At 46.7% G+C, this 22739-nt stretch overlaps 3 protein-coding genes across 4 annotated transcripts; all 3 read right to left on the bottom strand.

Annotated features, from left to right (window-relative positions):
* Positions 1-811: 811 nt before the first annotated feature.
* On the bottom strand, positions 812-5569 carry LOC100845981 (dol-P-Man:Man(6)GlcNAc(2)-PP-Dol alpha-1,2-mannosyltransferase). Its single transcript, XM_003565288.4, has 10 exons — positions 5177-5569; positions 3796-3883; positions 3515-3674; positions 3188-3408; positions 2802-3097; positions 2267-2378; positions 2041-2179; positions 1498-1694; positions 1320-1409; positions 812-1238 (listed from the first exon to the last, which is right to left on the bottom strand). Exons 1-10 carry the CDS (start codon positions 5461-5463, stop codon positions 1083-1085), a joined length of 1746 nt encoding a protein of 581 aa, XP_003565336.3. The 5' UTR covers positions 5464-5569; the 3' UTR covers positions 812-1082.
* A 254-nt stretch (positions 5570-5823) lies between these two features.
* Positions 5824-9909, bottom strand: LOC100842943 (phosphoenolpyruvate carboxylase 2). Its single transcript, XM_003565281.4, has 6 exons — positions 9354-9909; positions 8869-9269; positions 8262-8764; positions 8013-8167; positions 6516-7904; positions 5824-6426 (listed from the first exon to the last, which is right to left on the bottom strand). Exons 1-6 carry the CDS (start codon positions 9633-9635, stop codon positions 6136-6138), a joined length of 3021 nt encoding a protein of 1006 aa, XP_003565329.1. The 5' UTR covers positions 9636-9909; the 3' UTR covers positions 5824-6135.
* A 1121-nt stretch (positions 9910-11030) lies between these two features.
* On the bottom strand, positions 11031-21195 carry LOC100841116 (SCAR-like protein 2). 2 transcript variants are annotated; one of them, XM_010232302.3, is made up of 10 exons: positions 20632-21195; positions 19159-19322; positions 18568-18691; positions 18365-18497; positions 16110-16213; positions 13040-15986; positions 12850-12942; positions 11765-11869; positions 11516-11623; positions 11031-11419 (listed from the first exon to the last, which is right to left on the bottom strand). In XM_010232302.3, the coding sequence occupies exons 1-10, from the start codon at positions 20808-20810 to the stop codon at positions 11369-11371; spliced, it is 4008 nt and encodes a 1335-aa protein (XP_010230604.1). In that variant the 5' UTR covers positions 20811-21195; the 3' UTR covers positions 11031-11368. The 2 variants fall into 2 exon arrangements, with proteins under 2 accessions (XP_010230604.1, XP_010230605.1); XM_010232303.3 differs by having other exon boundaries at positions 13040-15983.
* Positions 21196-22739: the final 1544 nt, after the last annotated feature.

The following is a 22739-nucleotide window of genomic DNA, read 5'->3' as shown; positions in this document are numbered from 1 at the left end:
GAGCTCCGCGCGCCCGCGGCCGGCGGCACCCGGCGCGCGGAAGAAGTCGGCGAAGGCCGCGCGGACGGCGCGCCATGGCGGGGGCGAGGCGGAACCGGAGGCCGTGACGAGGTCGTGCCAGAGAGCGGCGTCGCCGTCGAGGGACGCCGGGAAGACGCGGGCAGCGTCGGCCGTGGACGAGGACGCGGCGTTGCAGACGCGGTCGTAGCGGGCGAGGTGCGCGTCGGGGCACTCGCCGGGGTCGCCGCGGAAGACGGGGAGAAGGACCGCGGTGACGTAGGGGAAGCCGGTGGGGGTTGTGTCCGGGGAAAGGGTGTGGGATGGTGGCGCCGAGAGGGAAGCATCGGAGAATGAAGGGGTGGGTTCTTGGGAGGTTGCTGGGGTGGGGGAGCGGCGGCGGCGGTTGCGTCGGAGCAGGAGGCGGCCACCGAAACGCTGGCGGCGGGCCGGCGCGTCGCCGCTGGAGGTAGACAGGTCGGTGGACGTGCGGCCCATGGTTTCGGATCTGCCTGCGCGCGTGTGAAGGGGGACACGAGGAAGTTGGTGTTGGAAGATGGAAATGGCGCGACGGTTTGATTTTGGCAAGAAGTGCGGTTGCCGGTATCTGCAGGATTGGTGTCGTAAACTGCAATTGCAGTACAAGATTTTTTTTTTTTTGCTAAGATGTATACTACTGTACCAACAAACAATCAAGAGGACTCATAACTGGTTGTCAAAAAAAGAAGAGGATTCATAAGTTGCTACATGAATTAGTCTTTTGCCACCCTTAAAATGGTCAGGACTCAGGACGCAATCACCAATTCACCAGGTGGCGCAAGAACGTGCAGCTGAACACGAATACACGATCATTAACATTTTTCGCAACATGGATCACGAAGGCTAGGAAATGAATTCAGTTGACTGTTGGAACGGTCAGTCCAGTATACACACTACAGCCTACCCATAACATGGCCGGCCTTTCTCAAACCGGGAGGACACATGCTGATTAGAAAGAAAACGTAGCGAACAAAATTTGCTAATTGGTTCGATCCAGTCAATCCTACGATTCAGCTCACGAAAGCGAATACAGCATTTCCTCCCAATTAGTGGCCTTTGAATTGCTCTTGGTCAGTAGGCAGCCTCCTCAGCAACTTGTACAGGCCGAAAACATTCTTCTGCTGCCATTTGTATGGTATGAAGAACGACCGGTATAATGCCGGTGAAAGCTCTCTGTCTAGAAATGGCAGAGCTGCCAATGTCTGCAAGAATTTGCAGAGAACTATCAGATGGTGAAACTGGGATCTAACCCACAAGGAATAAGACCACGAGTGTTGGCTTACCTCCCAAGTTGACAGGTCATTCCCGCGAGATGGATAAGGTCGCCTTAGATCAAGCTCCATCAGTAAGTTACATGATCCAATGTCTTTCAACTGCGATGAAAAGTGCAAGCCAGATGTTACAATGGAGTATTATCAGTGCAACAAGCGTGCTACAAAACTTTGTGGCAAAAGGAAATACATATTGCTGGTCGGAGGCCTTATTCTTGTTATTGAAATAAGATGGAGCAGCAGTGGTGCCTCCCAGGGTTTCATTGAAGGGAAATGGCAGAAGGCCTCGGAAACCATCATCTATCCAACGAACTTCGCTAATATAGGAGGGTACGAAGAACGATGAAGGATAGCGGTGCCACTCACTTCCAACACAGAGAGTAGATCCTGTACAGAAATAGAATAGCTGGTTAGCTCAAACAACTTTATGCTGTCAACATTTCGAGTATTATCACTCACTGACTAAAGGATTGCTCCATGCTATGTAAATATGCCTACTCATTATATTAAGAGCTGCATTTGTATAACTACCAGTACAAGGAGGCAGACCAAAAAATGAGGTTACAACAAATTGTGGTAAAACATAGATGCAATGGTGAAACCACTATCGTCTCTGTGGGGTCTAATGCGACAGGTATTATAGCTTTCCATACTAGGCAGGCACAAGTCAATAATAGAAAAAAATTGTATGACAAGAGAAACCTGTTTAATCAACATATAGGCAGGGGCTTACCAGGCCCAGTGTCTTCATGATAATCTAGATGCTCATAGATCTGCAGAGGAGCACCATACCCGTTCAACATAGAGAATGTTCGGCTGTGGGAGGTGCACAAAATAAAGCCTAGGACCAAAGGCCGCAGGAACTTCGCTGTCTGTCAAATGTATCAGAATATAGTATTAAATCATTCCCTTCCTAGTAACTAAAAGACACGACATGTAATTAAGAGCTTCAGGTGCACCTTTTCAAAAATGGACTGCTCAGACGAATATTTGTCATGGAAAAAACCAGGAAAGCTGTCAATAACAGCAGCTGCTGCAACACATATCAATGGATAAATTGGATAGAGAAACCTGCACGGGCAGATTAAGACAACGTGTTGTTAGTTCCTGTTACTTTTATCTGTAGATTCATTACCGCATATGTACTCAGAGAATGTTGGCACTCAATTGCCCAGGCATAAAGTTTGCACTTCTTTATCACTTTATTGTTACTGCAGCCCTCAGCAAGCAAACAATGGAGTACAGCGAACATAAACAAATTGAAAGAAAAGGCCTCCTTGATAAATAAATAAATAGAACTTGTCTAACCAATCTGAAGCAAGTGGTACTCTACATCGATGCAGCTTCTGTGCTAGGCGAACATAAAAATCAATTTTAGTCTTCTCTGAGCCATGTCTTTGCACAGGGAAATATTGTTTCATCAAAAGTTGATTCCTTATATTGTATTACATGTTCAACTGATCCTTAAGATGGTACTTACACTTCTATGCTTACCTTTCTTCTTTGTGTGCCTGCAAAGACATGAAAGCCAACCAAATGTAGATGGGAGAGATAACTATCAGCAGATCTGGGGCATATTTCTTCCCTGCAGATAGTGCAACTCCCAAGAATAGCAGAGCCAAAACAAATGCAAAGTTGAAGTTATTGAATGCATTCTTGAAATAGAACATAGCCCCCTCTGTCCCATACAAGTGACTTTCACCACCACCAAGCACATTATATTTCAGGAGATTGAACACAGATGATGTCCATCTACCATAACAGTAATAATCAGCGACTAACGAGAGTGCCTGGCGAAAATTTGTGTTAATCATATCAAATCTGAACTTGTTCACAGTGTAAAAAAGCCGATACTGTAAAGGGCTAAAGGCATTACTTACAAGAAGGCACAGTGAAGTCAGAAGTCCAGACAAGAACACTCTTTTAAAGGATCCCCTAATTAACGAGTAAACAGTAACAGGGAGAAACACCAAAATTGAGAAGGGCCAACCAAGAAGTACTCCAGCAGCTGCGACAGAGACCGCACCAGTATATTTCTCTAGAAGGAAGAGCGCTGACGAAAGTGTTACAGCATACATGGAGAATGAACTTGGTAAGAAACCTACAATACGGAGTAAAAGATAAGTTAAACGCTTTACTTTGATTAATTACACATCTGCAGTACAGTTTCCACATGGTAATAAAATTTAGGAAGATGAGAAGCATACTGGTACTGGCAAAGAAACAGCCACTGGTTAAGCATAGCATTGCAAGCACATAGCAAGCAAGTCTCTTTCCGTATCTTCTTGAGATAGCGACTACCAGAACAGTTTCTGTTACAGTTGATATGAGTCCAAGAAAGATTCTAACCGCGTAGAACACACGAACCTTTAGAATCACAAAAGAATATGTCAAATATGATAAGTACTGGACAAATATAGGTGTTACTGGTAGGGATAATTGGCAAGTCTAGAAGTGTGAAGAAAATACAGAGTAAAACACAGCAAACCTTATGTTCGCCAAAGATGAGCGAAGCAGGACCAGCCACGATACCATGAATGAAAAGGTATAAGTAAGACCTAAGAGCATGGTCAGAACTGCAAGAACAAGATTCACAGAGATTCAAAATCAAAGTCCTTTCTATTAATATCATAATACATGGGATCACTGAAGTTAGAATTGACTAATTAGTATGTTTCCGTGCAAATCAAGGAAAATCAAAACACTATGCAGGTCACATTTCCCATCACACGTACTCATCAATGTAAGAAACAGTTCCAGAACCATGGGCGCCTTATCACAATTCCTATTTTTAAACCACTATAATACAACCTTGTGTGTGTTAGCCATAATAAAAGAATATCAACAACTCCCACCAATATTAGTGAAGTCCATTGAACACAGGTTCCAACTCCACCAAATGCAAAGTGGAACTTCGAACACAAACAAACCTTCCAAAATGGCATATTATCATTTTAAAATAACTTTTGGCAGTATGTGTTATGTTATGATGAACTGCAAAGTGTCAAATTTTATTTCCAAGCATAAGAAATGCATAATAATTGTCAAAGTTGTACCTCATAAAGACTGAAGTCATTAAATACAGTTGAACTATCCGCCATTTCTAAATTCTAAACCAAACAGCTAACCATCACCGTATGATCTCTTTCGCACCGTGATTTCTACATTACTATAAATAGGCTTTAAACTAACACCCTTTCTTGGCCATTTCTACCACTACGCCATCTCTTCTGCATCATAGTTTCCACTTTAAAGCACCCTTATCAGAACCAACATTCCCGTATATCAGAACCAATGGTTTCATCCTTAACCAACACGAGACATCAGAAACTTATTAACTAACACCCTACTGTTGTGCTACCCCCCCCCCCCCCCCCTCAACCCTCAGTGTCAAGTAGAACACCAAATTCAGAAGTGGTGCAACTTGCTAAGAACCTTAGGTTTGAGGCGGCGGAATTTATGAGTAGACAGGAGGGGGGTGGCTCACCAAAATTAACTGAAAGAGTAAATCCCTACCTTCAAACCCCTGGAATCAATCATTCCAGTAACCTGAACCATGCTGCTCACCCAAATCCTCTGAACCCTGGCCTACTACAAGCGTACACACTAACCTGCTAACACCCCACCAACACACCCTTATAAGTACTAAATCATTCAAAATCACGACGCGGATCTCAGCATTCCCACCAAAAACCACACAGGATCACTAGGCAAGGCGCGCTCGCAACTGTCCCCAGCGCCAAATCATAGCACAAACCCGCACACTCACAAACCCCTGCCAATCCGCTCCGACACATCGAGCAACGAAACGGCGGGTACAGCTAGGGTTTAGTACTTCAGTCTAATGGGGATGAGGTCGGAGAGGTTACCTGTACTCCCAGGTCTGGAAGCCGGAGCGGTAGAGGAGGAAGTGGAGGGGCTCCCAGTAGTTGAACACCTCGTCGCAGTCGTGGATTAGGTTTGAAGACGCGCTCATGTGGCGGAGGAGGCCGAGGGCCAGGAACGGGAGGAACCAACGGATACCCCCATCCTCCTCCTCGCCGTCGGAGCGCCGCCTCCTGTCGTTGCCGTCCTTGGAGTACCTGTTCTCTTGTGAGTCGTCGGTTAGCGACGAAGCGGCCGTGGGCCGGCGCTGGCGCACCGACGAGAGCGACATGGCCGGAGCACGGAGACGGGTGGTCGCTTCGCTTGGCTCGTTTGGTCTAGAGGTTTCTGGATCTTTTTGCTCCCACCTCTTTGGTCGAGTGAAGGAAGAGAAATTGCAGATGGGTCCCTGAGTAGCTTTTTGAAATGCTTTGCTTCCTTCGCCGTTTCTTTTCCCTTTTTCTTTTCGGTTTTCATGACCAGGGCGGGCAGCATCCGCATGGCCGTATGGGTCGAAACTTAAACCATAAGCAAACGTGATTCCCACTGATTCCCACTGAGTGGTCGATGAAGCACAGACGCTTCGCAAAAGCGCAAAAATGACTGTCCAAAAAAAAAACTACTCCCTCTAATTCATATTACTTGTTTCAAATTTGTCAAACTATGAATGTATGCATATTTAAAAAAGTAATATTTTGACAAATAATTTCGGCAGGAGGAGTAACAAGCATAGACCAAATGTGTCCTGCACAACTCTGAGAAACATGACCCAACACACGGTTCGCTCTTGAATCTGACCATCTTCTGTTTTTTAGCTGCTCGTGAATTTGATCTTGCCAAACGAAAGAAACGAAGCACGTTCGCATTTCCCTCCAAATCCCGAACCCATTTCTATGTATAAAAACGAATCAGCGTGACGAGAGTCGACAGAGAGTCCACCTCCCAAAAAACAAAAAATTCAAAATCAGCCGGTGTTCTGCATTCCCGCGGCGATGCCCTTCATGGTGAGGATGAGCGTGTCCTCCAGCCCGGGGTCGTACTCTGTGCTGGGGTTGAGCTCCACCAGGCTCTCCGCCGTGGACTCGATGAGCTCCTTGGACAGCGGCGGCCTCGTCGCCGGCCTGAAGCCGCCGTCCCTGATCCGCTTGAGCGTGTACGCCTGGCACACGTTTAGCGCCGTGATGTACGAGTCCCGCAGCATCAGCCGCTGCCTCAGGTACGGGTCGCTCTCCAGCAGGTCCTCGTGCCCAGCAACCTGCAACCAACAGTACGATCTCAATATCTGCAAATGCAAGAACCTGTGCGTGTGGATGGACGGAGATCTCAGAGGAGCTAGCTTATTGCCTGCAGGAGGAGGCTCTGTGTCTCGGAGTAGTTGGCTCTGAGCTGCTCGCCGAAGGGCCAGAGGTCCTGGGGCACGAGGAGCTTGTCGTAGAGGGCCGCGATGCCGGGGTCGCCCTTGGCGAAGACCATCTCGAGGAGGTCGATGGTGACGCGGAAGAAGGGCCACTCCTCATACATCTCCCTAAGCGTGGCAAGGCCTCCGGGCTGCTTCTCCATGGCGTGCCGGAACGCGGCGCCGAAGCCGAGCCACACGGGGAGGTGGAACCTCGTCTGCGTCCACGCGAAGATCCACGGGATTGCCCGCAGCGACTCGATCCCGCCCCCGACCTTCCGCTTCGACGGCCGGCTCCCGATGTTCATCCGCCCGTACTCCGTCTCGGGCGTCGCGCGCCGGAAGTACTCCACGAACCGTGGCTCCCTGAACACGATCTCCCTGTACTCCTCCGTGGCCACCACGGCCATGACGTCCATGAGCGCCCGCCACTCCGGTTTCGGCGCCACGGGCGGGCTCATGCCGTGCTCCAGCGTCGCCGCCGTGAACCGCTGCAGCGTGCGGAAGCAGAGGTGCTCCTCCCCGAACGACTTCTCGATCACCTCCCCTTGGACCGTCACCCGGAGCGACCCGTTGACGGTGTCGGGCGGCTGAGACAGGATGGCCAGGTGGCTCGGCCCGCCGCCGCGGCCCACGGTGCCGCCCCGGCCGTGGAAGATGGTCAGCTTCACGCCGTGCCGCTCCGCCACGCCCACGATCTCCTCCTGGGCCTTGTATAGCTGCCACGCCGCGGAAAGCCGGCCCGCGTCCTTGCCGGAGTCCGAGTACCCGATCATGATCTCCTGCTTCCCGTTGATCCGCTCCTTGTACCAGTCGATGGAGAAGAGGAGCTCCATGGTAGCGCGCGCCTGCTGGAGGTCCGCGAGCTTCTCGAACAGGGGCACGACCCTGAGGGGCTTCTCCTTGACGCCGCACTCGCGCTGCAGGAGCTCCACGGCAAGGACGTCGGAGGGCGCCGTGGCCATGGAGATGATGTAGGCGCCGAAGCTGTCGCCCGGGAGCTCGGCGATGACGCGGAACGTGCCGAGCACGTCGGCGACCTCGTCCGAGTGGGGCAGGTCGTCGCCGAAGAGCGGGCGGTTGCCCCGGAGCTCCGACACGAGCCACTCCTGGCGGCGGGCCTCGGGCCAGTCGCGGTAGGAGCCGATGCCGAGGTGCGTGGTGATCGCGTCCATGGCGTCCGTGTGCCGGTCCGACTCCTGGCGGATGTCCAGCTTCACGAGGCACAGCCCGAAGGTGGTCACCTGGCGCATGAAGTCCAGCAGGCTGCCGTCCGCGATCAGCTTGTCCCCGCAGTCGCACAGCGACCGGTAGCACAGCTCCAGAGGCTCCAGGAACTGCAAACAAAGATCAAAATGTACCACTTGATTCTCTGGTTTTGATAGTTCTTCAGCCCAGATCAATTCAGTGTGGGCAGGGCAACAAAGATCAGAATTTATAGCAACCTCCTGGACACTTGTGTAGGTATTTTCTTCTGGGATGCTGGAGACTCCATGGGACAAGATCTCCCGAGCACGCTCGCAGGTGTTATACAGCTTGTCCCTCACATCGCCGAGTATGATGCGGTAAGGCTCTCGCGGCGAAATCTGCTTCCAAAACTCTGCATCCACGAAATCAGCACGAATTCAGTCTGTCTGTCGCGCTGCTTAAAAAGGGCAGGTTCTTTGCACAACGGAACAGAGCATTGTGCATACCGATGTAGTACTTGGCGTACTTGCGGTCGGAGAGGCGGTGCAGCTCGTCGGCGCGAGCCCGGAGCTCGTCGTTGCAGCGCCACATGGAGAGCTCGAACATGAGTCCGCCCATCTTGGAGAAGTACATGTTGGCGGCCATCATCCTGGCGAGGAGGCAGACGTCCCTAGTGACGTCCGGGGTGACCCTGGGGTTCCCGTCGCGGTCGCCGCCCATCCACGAGGAGAACTGGATGAGCGGCGCGTCGTAGGGGAGGCGCTCGCGGACGCCGATGCCCGCGAGCGCCGTGTCCACCCGGCGCAGGAACCTTGGCACCCCGTTCCAGATGGTGTCGTGGAAGTAGCTCATCCCGGCCCGCATCTCGTCCTGCGGCGTCGGCGGCGTCCGCCGGATCTCGTCCGTCCTGAACGCCGCCAGGATCTCCCTCCGCAGCGCCTCGTCCATCTCCCGCTTCTCGTTCTCCGTCGCCCCCTCCGCTCCCAGCTGCGTCAGGCACGCCCTGATGCTGCAACAATCATGCCAAACTTACTACATCAGCGCTGCTCTGTACTTCTGTAGCTCGGCTCACTCACTGAAGAACGTCAGAGCGTGTGGAGTTTTTTGGTTTACGTTGCGTGCTTCTGGAGGAGGGAGCGGCGGACGGACTGGGTGGGGTGGGCGGTGAAGACGAGGTCGATGGTCTGGGCGCGGAGGGCGTCGAAGACCTCCTGGGGGGACTTGCCGAGGCCGGTGACGAGGCGCTGGAAGGTATCGTCGATGTCGGACTCGGTGGGCACGGAGGCCTCGTCCGCGAAGCTGCCGCGCCGGCACGCCTCCATCTTCTTCTCGTACACCATCTGGGTCTCCTCGGCGAGGTTGGCCAGGTTGAGCATGTGGGAGAAGGAGCTCGACACCATGATGGCGTCGCCCACGTCCAGCCCCGTCAGCAGCGCGCCCAGCTCCTCCAGCTTCGCCGCCGCGTCGGGCTCCGCGCGCTGGTACTCCCCCGACACCCTCAAACACTCCTCCACCTAACATCGAAATGCCCGGCATGGCATGAGAGAGTTCCCCGGGACCGGGAGAATGGAATGGATCTTTGGCTGTTGTGTGTGTACCACTCGTCTGAAGTCGCTGCCGTGGATGTCCTGGAGGATGTCGAGGAAGTGGGACACGAGGAGGGTCTCGTAGCCCAGCAGGCGGTCCTCGTCGGGGAAACAGTCCCGCGCGAACTCGAGCTGCCGGAGGTGGGACTCGGCGGCCACCGCCGCCGCCGCGCGCACGCTCCTCGCTGTCGCCGGCCGCCGGAGCACGGCGTACTGCTGCGGCAGGGCGAGCCGCCTCCGGCCTGGCTCGAGCTTTATCAAGAGCGTGAACGGCGCGGAGTGGAGGGAAATCATCGCGTCGCGGCCGCGCTGTGCAAAATCTTAGCGCGTACTACTAATCAGGACACCTGGCGCGAGCACGGCGATAGGGTTTTAAACGGAGGCGGAGAAGCGAAAGAGGATTTTGTTCGTGGTCGCCAGTAATACTAGCATCTCTGATTCATTCCCTCCCCTGTGTGGCTAAACCCCACGCGCTGCCATACGATTTTTTGCAGGACGTTTCGCCCGGTACCACGGGCCGTACTTCCGTAGCGGGAACAAACTCGTCGACGGCTGACTGGCGCTGACAGCAAGAAAGAAATTTTCTCGTTTCGGCTCTTCTCCGTGAGGATTGTGTGAAGTCGGCGTTCTGAAATCTTTGCGCCCAGGATGGCTCCTCGTTTTTGTTCCTTCTGGGAACCGACGCTTAAGATGGGTGAAGGGCTGCAGATTGGTTTCTGGTGGGAACTTCGTGCACTGGCCAACAGAGACAGCGGGGGAAGCTGCTAAATCTTCCTCCGTGTCAGACTTGACGCTGGAGAGCAACAATCTGATAAAAGCTAGAAACAACCACAATGGGAGGAGGAGGAGTCGATCTGCATCCCAAATTCACCGAAAATGGCATCCGGCTATCGAGATTTCGGAATATTCTGCAACGATATGGTACTGGGCAGCTTCAGGTGATATTTGCACGGATATTTGCAAGATGGACTTGATGTAGCGAGAGTACAGAAATGACCACTTTCAGACCACAGAAATTGGGGGCCAGATCAATCTTATAACAATGGGCTATCATTTGTCATCAAAATATGCATCGCCATCGCCTTCTTTGCATATGGACCATGTATTGACACAGGCAATGGCATCCGAAAGGGACGAGTATTCACTTGCACCCCTTTTTCTACAGCAATTACAACTTTACCAGTAAGAAAATATTCACTTAATGTAATCATGAGATCAACCAGTATAAGAAGCAGCATAGCGAGCAATGAAAAGATGATCAACAAATTAACTCTTACATGATACTACTACTGACCAAGAACAGTGCTTGTACGAGATCACAGGAACAAAATTAGCCCTGGTCTTAACTTCAAGGACCAACAGTACTGGCATGCACCGGAAAGAAAGGGTAAAAGATACCCAAACTAGCAGCGGACTGGAATCAAATAACAGCTTAGCCCTAGATAACTAACCTGCAATAGCATTTTAGCATTAAGACCACTATGAAAAGATTTCCTGCATGGATGTCACTTTATATATGCAACTTCCAGATATTTTCCATAACCAGAAAATAATGAATGAAGCAAATCAGTGCTCAGTAGATGAAGTTGCTGAATAAAAGAAGGCTCGACAGAAAATAAGAGATGATAGGGTACGTAATGCAATGAGGCTTCTTGCTTAAGAATTATCGCCTAAGGATTTAACAGAAAAAGAAAAAAGTAATATGCCCTCCCATCTTATTATCAATGCGAGGAGATGATCTTTAATACAATGCTAGAAAAGATAACTCAACATACTTATTTTATCAGTTCACCTCTACCATTAATAAATAATAAGATAAATTTACATAATGTGAAAATGATTAAACATTTTCACGACCACAGGGACCTAAGATAGAATACACTAACATGAGCTAAAAGAGGTACAAAAACAGACCTGCAAAATCTAATTACAATGAAGAAAAAAAGAGTGTTATTCACATTTTTGCACTTCATCTTGTACTAGCTGCATATACAGAAAATGTTTGTCATGCATTCTCAGTTGAGTGCTCATACATCACTCCAGTTATCGTCATCACCTCCCTCATCACTGGCCACAGCCTGATAACATGGAATGATGGAAGTAGTCAGGGGGTGTGGACACAAAATATAGCCCGAAAATCAAATATGAAGGGAAAATTTTAGGCCAATACAAACCTGGCGGATTGCGTTCGCCTTCTCCAAAATCGCTACTACATTCGACTGGGCAGTGGACTGGGATGTGGTGTTTGTTTTAGATGCATTTGTTCGTCTTAAATTGAATGTCTGCATCGAACAAGCATATACAATCTATTGAGAGTAGTACATTGGTGCATTGTGTCGTGAGTGCAGAGAATCAACAAATATTGACGCAAGGGCCTAAAGGGCTGCAGTAAGCATGTACAGCAGCCCATATATTTGACATACCTTGCTCCTGATTTGCTGAAGCAAGTCCCCCCTTTCATCCAAACCATTAACATCACTAACTACTGCTTTTGGCCTTTCATGACCATTCAGCTTCTGCTGATCTGCCTGCAACAGATTGTTCAGTCAAATCAGTAGAAACATCAGTACTGTATCCCACAATCAAATAACACTCAACAGTACTTATGGGTCAGATAACATTTTATGCTCATAAACAGCAGCGGAGAGTCCAGGCCCCATCATTTCCCATAACACGGATATTATGTAGGCAAACCCAGTTATGGCAAGATGCTTATGGAAATATCTACAGTACATACTAAAAAAAGCAGCATGTCCATGATTAATAAGGTTTAACCGCAGAACAGAGGCATTCATTCTGAACATGTAATGAAAAAGAACTTGCTCTCCAGCAGTCACTGTCGATAACTTTGACCCTACTGGGTTTGACTACACATATTACAGACATGAGGGGTTCCGTTTACGCATTTCCAGCCAACTACTCCCTCCATTCCCTTATATAGCTATACTCCCTCCGTCCAACAAAGGATGTCTCAAGTTTGTCAAAATTTGGATTTATCTAGACATGAGTTAGTTTATAGATGCATTCAAATTTAGTCAAAGTTGAGACATCCTTTGTTGGACGGAGGAAGTATATTTTTTCTCTTGTACCAAGACAACTCTTATCTCTAGTGCTGGCCATTCATGTTGGTTTAGTAGCAAATGGGCGTGAGCAGTAATTGGTCAGGTACGGGAGCCAAGAAGAAAATGAGCTATATAAGGGAATAAACAGAAAAAAAAAATATGAGTTGTATTCCCTCTGATCCTAAATTCTTGACTCAAATTTGCCCAAATATGGATGTATCTATTCTTAAAAAGCGTCTAGATACATGTAATATTTCGACAACAATTTAGGATCAGAGGGAGTATTACGGAGCGGAGGTAGTAGCATAAAAACCAAATAATTATCCAAAACCTATTTTGAACTACCACATTATGGGAATAGGAGGTGAGTTCAGCACTCCCTTCCTTTAGAAGGTATACAAGAACTGAACATTTGTTAGACTAAATAAATAAAGATGGAGCCAAACCTTATCCCTGATTTGCTGAAGCAAGCTTGATTTGATCTCAAAGATATTTGGAAGACTGCTCATTTCTTTTACCGCGTCAACTTTCTGATGGCTCTGCATGCACCCGTTCATATAATTTCATGAGCAACAGATCACAATGATAACTGATACAAATTATCAAACTAGGGTCAACCAAAGATATGAACCATACCACTTCCTTAGTATGTGCTTCTGGATCCGGTAGCGCAATGGGCGGAAGATGTTCTTGCTGCACAGGACTGTGTAGAGGTGGTAGACTCGAGGCGTCCTTAAGCATATTTTCAGCTGTAGCACCTCTTACATCTTCTAGAGAAGCTGTTTGTCTCATTGTCCTCCACTGCATTGGGGGAAGAGGAGGTGGTGGCGGCATCTGATCTTCATCCGGCAATAAATTTACAGGATTATGTTGAATGGGAGCATCTCCATTGTGACGATTGTTTGTGGACATCAAAGTGTCAAAGTTAGGAAGTTCTCCAGCAGGATGGGGTTCTAATGTGGCGAGTCCATGATCCCCAATATCTGCAAGTGAAATAGTGGACTTCTCACCAGACAAGGTCATTTGCTCAAATCCCGTATAGCTAGAGATAGGTGTTGTGGAGGATCCAATCTGATTTGAATCATTATACAGCTCATGATCCTCCAATCCAATTCCATCATCTTGATCCCACAACTCAGAGTTCGAATATAAATGTGGACTTAGATCATCATAGGAAGAGTAACTATAAGATCTACCGAATGTGTCATCTTCTGATTCAGAACCACTACCGGGCTGTGGAACAGATGACCCGGGAAGTAACTGAAATGTCGGTAACATCAGATCATCAACATTTTCATGAAGATTGCCATCAGCGAAATCTAGATTCAATTTTGACATTTCAAATGCACTCATAGGGTGAAAAGATATTTTCATATGCTCAAGTGGTGGAGATGATTTCTCAGAGTAATGGCAATTAGAGAAGATTGGCGATTTAGACAATCCATCCATGCCATTAGCGGTTTTCTTCTCCAATTGAGATGACTCATACGCTGTTTCTTTTGGTGCTAGATTGGAATTTATGGCAGCTTCATCATTTCCATTTGCATTAGTGTTCACTCTCCCAGATGACATAGGAAGATCATTATATTTGGGAGAAGTTCTTCTCTGAAGTGTATTAGCAAGGAATCTTTGTGCAATGCTTGAAAAGCTTGATGCAGACACCACATGCATGTCATTTCTTCCAGCCATGCCAGACACAGAGTATGTTGCGGAACCATCTCCAGCATTATCTTCAGATTCTAGGAGCTCGCTTATTGAAGTTTGCTTGCCGTTCATATTTTTGTGCTGACTGTGCTCAAAAGATGTGGAACAGTCTGAAGGCCGATCTGTTTGACTATAAACTGTATCAGGTGTCCTCATAGCTGACTGATTAGCCTCCGAGTTGTTTTGGCTTGAAGAACCAGGACATATGCCAACAAGCTTCCCCACAAAGCTGCTGGTAATTGATGCATTTCCATTGGGGACATCGACTATTACTGATTCAGTATGCTTTGAACAGTGCAGTTCGGTGTCATTAGTTGAATGATAACGCTGATGTTCTTCATAACCAGATAGAGTGTGATCTCTTGGACACTCTTGGCCACTAAATACTGGAGGCTTAGATGGTTCAAGTCCAAAGAGCCCAGCATTTGTCCAGAGCTTAACAGAAGGCACTCCAACAGAACTAGTAGGAGCATTTGTTGCTAGGTAATCGGTTGCACATCCATTCTCTGGTGACTCATTCAGAGACACGGTCGGTGAATTAGACACTTCAGCCACACCACAACCACCAAATTCCTCATGATTCTCTCCAGGATAATCATGGGGCTTCATTTCTGAAATAACAGAAGCGTCAGCAGTGGTATCATCAGGTGAGATTTTAACACAAGGTGTCTCACAAGTTGGAATGAAGGAAATGGTGGGTTGGGGTACGGGACAACTGGTGCCTTTATCCATACTATCTCCGGAAGCATCTTCTGCATTACTCTCAGGGATTTGATTGACAACAGAAACTTTAACTGGGGGATTTACTGCATAGGTTGACAGTCCTGGTTCTGACATGTCAGGAGAATCTCTGGGGGCATCTTCTGCCTTACTCTCAGGAATTTCAATTGCATCAGGGGACCTCTGATTGCTAGGTGTAGTTGTATTGGCCCACAATGCCGGTTTTGAAATCTCACGAAGGTCTCGAAGAGCAACATCTGCATTATTCTCAGGGATAGTGACAACAGATGACCATTCATTGGGATGTATATCTGTAAAACCTGACACTGCATGCTGTGAAGTATCAGGAGCATCTGCACTTGACAAACTGGGAAAATCAGCAGTTCGATTACAAGTATGTGACGTATTGGAATTTCGACATGTATCAGGAAATTCAGCAACAGAAGAATCAGGAAGCTGTGAAACAATATTATCTGCTGGCTTCATTTGAGGTGCACGACCATTGAAGGAAGGTACTGGCTTCCCATGATTTTTAGTCTGAAATTCAACGTCAGTCTCTGCCTCAGATTCAAGTGAGTTAAGTGCATCCATGTAGTTGTCTGTTTCACTGGGGACTTCATCGTGGTGATTCAAGCCTGATGACAGTAATAACAATTTTGCTTTTTGAAGTAAGGTCTCTTGCTGCTCCAAAGTCTCTGTTTCCCTATGATCAACTTCTCGTGGCATAGGGCTAATATGTTTGGTTTCTGCATTACCAGCTCTATCCATGACAACATCGTCACAGTAGACAGAACTTGTAGTCATGACAATTGCAGCCTTTTCATCCCATTCTACAGAAGGTGACCTAGCAACCATCTCATCTGGCAGGTAACCTTGCTTTGAACCATCAGCCGGGTAATCTGCCCTGGTTCCATCAAGAAGGATGGGTGAAGATGCATCATCAAGCTTGTGCAAATTAATATTTGACAATTTGTCATGATCATTGTCATGAGGAACTACAAAAGGCTTTGTGTCTGAAGCTTGTTCTGCAAAACTCAGCCGTGGCTTCGAACTAAACGAAGAAGATCTGCTTATATTGTCAGGGTTAGATCTTGCATCAGATGTAGATCTATGCTCTGAAAAGCTCCGGCCATCGGTGCTAGGAGATGCACACTGCCTGCTGAGAAAATAAATAATTAAGAGTTCTGTCCCAGATATTTAAACACAAGAAAACAAAATCATGGAGGATAAGAATATATATGCAATTCTTGTATCTTTTGAGTACGGGATTTGTGTGTAAGACCTGCTGGTAAGTTGAACAGCAGTGAGTGCTCGCTGCAATTCACCATTCCTATGCCTGGATGTGGCTTGTCCATGATATGGTTCTTTCAGGCGTGATCCTTTTGTCTGTCCAAGTTCAATCAAGTCTTTCAGCATAGAGTTACAACATGACAAAAAGTTACATCTGTGAAAACTAACACCAAAAGGCCACAGCCATTCAGTAACAGAAGCACTGAAGCATGTTAGCTCAGCAAGGCATCTAGCAATTATTGAAGATTTTCCTATTGGCAATGCTTGCTGATCAAGATGATAAGGAGACCTGAGTGCCATTTGCAGCCTTAGTGCAGCTCAAATTCTGATGAATGTTGAATGTTCTGTGCTGTCGCCAGAGCAACTAAAACTGTAGGTTTTTGAGTTGTTGGGGGGCAGTACTGGATGTGCTATTCCTCCCACATGGTCCTCCTAAGCCTCGTGGCAAAAACTTGAGCTGGAGTCTGGTAGTTTTTTGTTGCTTTGAACTATGGGCCTGTGAGGACCTATGTATCATTCATTTATCTTCTGATACTGGAATCCCAGGTGTTCCTCCCATTAAAAAAATCTATGAAGCTAAACATGATCACAAAAAGGAGTCCCAAAAGATATGCTGATCAAGCATATATTCAATTTTTCTTGACATTTTACAGGAATTGGTAGATTTTGCTTCTATAAGAATATTTAGCATAACATTCTTACTTGGTGACACCAATCACCATAGTATCTCCAAAGAAAATTGATACTCCCTCCATCCCTTATTAGAGGTCGTTTAGTTTTCTAAGGATTTCCCATATAACATGCCGTTTTAGGTGCACTGAAGTAAAGCATGCATGCAATGCTTTCGGTTTCTGTGCGTATGATTAAGTAAAGCAGAAATATTGCTTGCTGACCAGTATGCATGCAAGTGTATAGTTTGCTGGCTCCTATACATGCATGTGTATAACTCATTGGTTGGCTGGCCATGATACATATGAGAAAATTTAGGGTAACATTCTTGCTTGGTGACACCATAGTCTCTCCAAAGAAAATTAATACTCCCTTCATCCCGTATTACAGGTCCAGGTCGTTTTAGTGTTCTCAGGATTTCCTAACATGTCGTTTTAGGTGCAGTTAAGTAAAGCATGCATGCATGCAATGCTTTCGGTTTCTGCGTGCATGATTAAGTAAAGCAGAAAACTTGTTTGCTGGCCTGCATGCAAGCGTATAGCTTGCTGGCTCCTATACATGCATGCGTAGCACTCCTTGGTTAGCTGGCCATGATCCATGCATGCTTATCGTTAATGAGGTGAGAGGAAATTGATGAGATCTGATGAATTTTGTGCCACCAGAATAAATCCTGTTTAGGCGGCCTGTGCGCATACAACACATCCTTGGTATTCGAAAAAAATTAACTCTAATATGGGAAGGAGGGAGACAGGGAGTACATAACAGTTCACAGTAATAAATTCAGATTTCTAACTGAACTTAGTGTGAATTAAATAACAGTAATTTCTAATAATTGTTTTAGATTGGTACATAAGAGTGAAATACACCATTAGTCCATGAACTCCGAAGAAATGAACACTTTAGGCCACTCGTGTGAGTGATATACTCTGGTCCAAAAACACTTTGGACAGGACCGATTCTGCCATGTGGTGTCTACATCATGCGGGGCAGGACCGTGTTGCGAAGGCAGAATATGCGGGCCATTTTTGCAAAAGAACGATCACATGCTCTGCGTGTGTGTCTAGTTGAAGAGCCACGAGTCCATCTGTTTTCGCCAAAGACCATCCTCTCTCGTACTCTCTCCTCCCAAAAACAGCGTCGAGGTGATTCAGGTGACTGGCGATGGCGAGTGGTAGTTTTCGTGGCCGGTGATTCGACATCGGTAAGATGGGGATGGCACCGCGGAGGCAAGAGCCAGACGGTGTAGCTCCTATTTACAACATCAGTCTTTTGCCAAAAAAGAAAATGCGGAATCGGCCCTGTCTGAAGTGCTTTTGGACAAAAGTATATAACATAGACGAGTTTATGGTGTTAAATGTGTGTTTCATGAGCTCGTGAACTAAATTGTTCATTTCTTCTGAGTTCATGGATTAATGGTGTGTTTTACTCTTCATTTGGCATATTGTTTGATTGTTTCATAGAGTAGAGTGGAGCAGCAACACCACAGGGAAACTGGATTGGATGTTAGTTGTGCCTGTGTTAACTAAGATAGCTAAGCACAGACATCGATCTTCAGACACACAAAATAAGTGACGTAACCTTGATTTTATGAGATCTCCTTTCTTTTTGAAGATTTCCAATCTTGTCTGCTCTCATCATATCCCATGATTTCTTGAAGTAGGATGGATCAGAATATCTCTTCAAACAAGCCCCAGCACCAGAATTATCAAATCTGAAAAATAAATGGTGTTAGATACCAAAAGGCGCTTGAATAAAGAAAACAATCATTCTTAGTTTCTTACTTATCGAGAAGGTATAGTCGTGGTGGGTCTCGACATTCTTCATACGAATCCATCATAAACCGAGGCAGATCGGTGGATAGCAGGTGATTTTGCTCATTTTGAAGTTGTGTGTGCCAGTCAGAGCCTGCATTTAATTGGCAAATTAAGTAAAGTAGCAATATGATCTTAAACCAAATTACTGGTTATGGTCAAGAGATGTTTCGTTATGAGACAGCATTAGAAATGGGCCGCTTTGTACCATGTGGGTCTAGTAAGCAAAAAGCTCAATTTATGAACCACCAACCAAGGATGCTCTGACATCATGAACAGTTTAACTTACTACCCAAAAAACATTTGTACTGATTTATGAACACCAACCTCAATCAGTTGGCATTTTTTTGTAAGTTTGACCTGATATCAGGTTGCCATTTGGTGATACTACTACCAATCCCATGAACACCAACATCAACCAACTTGAACTAGCATTAGTCCATTCTGACGAACCGACCAAGTGACCAACAACTTTGGACAAAATTATGATTGACAACTATAGTGTGCATGAGAATTCGTAGCAGGTTTTTTACTTGTGGTCACAATATATTGATGAAGTACCTGGCACGTAAGCAAAATGTATATGGCTCTTCTGATTCTTCACAGCTTTTTCAAGAGATGGAAGTGCTGCTTCAATGTTCTGTACTCGAGTGAGCACCTTACGGCCCCTAGCAGACGTAGTTATAACTTGCTCATGTAGGTCGTGGAAAACATCTGCCGCGAATCTGGTAGGACCAAAATATCTCTCAGGCAGAGTAAGCTAAATGTTAAAAATTAAAAATGACAATCAGAGGAGTTAAAACATTCCTAGAGCCAATAGAGTAGTGACAGCTTTAGCAACAAATAATGAAATTGTCAACAGGCATGGAAAGTCTCACGCCAGATTAGTAAAGATTCATCTAGCACAACAGTTCACCAACATATATCTCTGTGAATGGCCATCTAAAACAGGAACATTTTAGAATCACCAGCTATAATAAAGAAAAGAAAGGCATCTTTCCGCAACATAAACTCATGCTAACATGGGATCTTACCCCACAAAATAATAGCATACCTAAAATACACCAACAATCGAATGTACTCCCTCCGTCTCATATTAAGTGACTCAAATTTGTCCAAATATGGATGTATCTATATCCAAAAAGCGTCTAGATACATGTAATATTTCGTCACTTAATATGGGACGGAGGGAGTATTATCAAAGCAGTAGAAATTCTATGGACCAGATTTTGCAAAAGTTACCGTAGGGTCCAGATTTGTCATAACATAATAAGAGAAATTATATGCTCCTCTACACCATTGATATTATAATTTAACGGACAGGATTTAAAACAAGAGATCAGATCACACACGTACAACATATAGAGATAAGAAATATTTCCGGCAAGAAAATTAACGTGCCTAGACGCAGACTGCAACTATCATGAAAGATATGATTGATTTTCACGTTCACGTGGAACCAGACAGCAGTCCATCGAACACGTACATGAGTCAGGTTAATACCAATTCAGCAAAGCATGCCTCCTAAACTGAATGCTGCCAAAAACCACCTGAATTACAGAGGCAATGCCGCATACTGCTTCGGAAACGCATTAACTTGGCGCTATGCCGCTACGCTATTCAATCCTAACACTAAATGTCAGAAAATAAGCCCAAATGCCACCAGTGCCAAAAAGACATATCCAATTCCTGCCCAGCACCGCTGCGCTCTCTCGATGAACTGGCACACGACAGCCCTGTCATAATTCCAAGAACCTGGCGCTCACTCTCGCTCAATCCAATATAACCACCTCAACTCCAGATCCCGCTACCTTCCAATCACCCCCAATCTCAAGCACAGACCGACAACTCAACTTCACAATCCAGCTCCGAACACTTGCCCAGCCTCAGATGCCCGCCAAAACCAGCGCACACGCAGCGCACCAGATCCCACCCTGGAACCAGAAACAAGCATTCGCCGAATCGAGCTACGCGCAAATTACTGAAATCAGACAGGCGAGGCAGCAAGGGAAGGGGAAGGGGAGCGCGGCTTACTCCGCGAGATCTCCGAGCTGGCGCAGGATCCCGACGAGCCCCGCGACGGCGACGCCCTCGAGCAGCACCTTGGGCTCCGCCTCCCCGCCGCCTCTCTTCCCAGCTCCCCCGCCGCCGCCGTACAGCCCGGGGTCCCCCAGCCCCACCTCATTCCGCACCTCGAACCGCACCAGCGGCATCTTCACCCAGCCACCAAACCCCGCCTCCTCACCGCCGAGGCGCGGCCCTCATGCCGGTCGCTATAAATGCGACGCCGCAACGGCTACTTTTCCAGTGGGAGCAGGTGGCGCCGACGTTGGGGGGGTGGCGTCACAGGTTGCCGCCTCCGCACGGAAGAGGACTGCCGAGGAGAGTGACGAGGCGGAGGAGGAGTGGAGGCGACGCGGAGCGGAACTCGTGGGCGAGCGGGAGGGGGGAGGAAGGGGAGCGTCGGTCTCCGACAAGGTGCGGGGCGAAAGAGACGGGGGTGAAAGAGAGAAAGGGCAGCGCCTCGGCACGAGGGGGGTGGGCAAGTGGCGTCCGGTAGGCGCGGCCGATGCGTTTACTGCTGGCTTCGGCTCGAGTCCAGCGCTGCGGGTGCCGCTAGTTTTATATGCTCTGTACTTGGTTTTTACACTTTTTGACTTCAGGTTCGCTTTTCATTTTTCGCCGGGGGGGAGAGTTGGATGGAACATGCGTTTTGTGCTTGCGGTCTGTTCACGCCAATTGCGATTTCATGCCTGGTGCTCTGTGTAAAAAATGTGTGGCCACTGGCACTTGTGTGTTGCTTGACATTTTGGGAATTTTAACGTGTGGATCTGTGTGGTGTCTAGGAGGAGCACCCCTAATCCTCCATACATGTATTTTAGTCATTTTTTAAGAACTTGCTACTCGTATGTCCATTCTAAATACATGTTCTTTACAATATGTGTTGGTCAAACTTTTATGTTTGATGACCTGAAAATTAGACATATTAAATTCTATTGTGGTATGCTTTCACAATATACAAATATTTGTTTAAAGGAACATATTTTCACATAAATTGATGGTCAAAGTGCTGTCAATGTTCTAGAGGCTAGAGAACATAACTATCTTTTTTTTCCCGAAGAACAAGTTCTGTAAGAAGGGAGAACAGTAGACAACATAGAGTTCTTTATTTTTCAAGCAAAAAACTGTAATGGTAGATTTATGGTAAATACACTTACATGTCATTACATTTTCAATGTAGTCTACAGTTCAGAAGAAAATGAAGAGGTGTATGAGTATATTAGATAATTAACATATGCACCCCCAGATCGATGATCTATACTCTATAGCCGGATTCCACCTTTGGGGTGTCTCAGTTTATAATTAGAGTAGGCTTAATTATTGAAGGAACTGTCTATAAGATATGGATGCCAAAGTATCACGTAGCCTTTTGCAAGTACTTGTGGTCTAACATAAGTAATGATGGTGGTAGAGTGGGTGACTGTGGTGTTCAATGACCAATGTCCACAATTTATCATGGAACACATGGCATTTAATTTCATGTGGTGAATGGATGAAATCTCACTAGTATATGATCTCCTCCCAGCTATACATCCCACTGGGAGGTAGTGAGAAATTTCCTCACGTGTATTATGTAACATCTAATGGTACTATATATCCACATAAAAAATTTCCTTAATAACGACATTTAAATTGGGACATAGTCCGTACTTCCCATTGTACATATCATTACCATGTATATTATCTCATGATATGGTTTTTCAATGTCCAGACAACTTCATGATATGTTTTTTCGATGTCCGGATAATCGATGATTTTACAAAGAAAACAAATATACAAATGAGTTCAGAAGATACTCAAATTAATTATTACTATTCCTCCGTCAAACAAAGGATGTCTCAACTTTGATTAAATTTGTATGTATCTATACACTGAGTAATGTCTAGATACATCCAAATTTTGACAAACTTGAAACATCTTTTGTTGGACGGAGGAGTACTTCGGTTTCTATATACCATAGGTGGTTATTGTTTTGAGGAACCTGAACACTGCTGCTAGTATATATATGGTCGCATAACTGACCGTTGCTTCACCTGAATCTCCATGCCCTCCTACTTCGGCTCATGGGGGAACTCAGGAAG

Source organism: Brachypodium distachyon, chromosome 2 (genome assembly GCF_000005505.3).
Source record: "Brachypodium distachyon strain Bd21 chromosome 2, Brachypodium_distachyon_v3.0, whole genome shotgun sequence".
In the NCBI taxonomy this organism is placed as follows: Eukaryota; Viridiplantae; Streptophyta; class Magnoliopsida; order Poales; family Poaceae; genus Brachypodium; species Brachypodium distachyon.
This window is presented reverse-complemented; position numbering and strand designations above follow the sequence as displayed.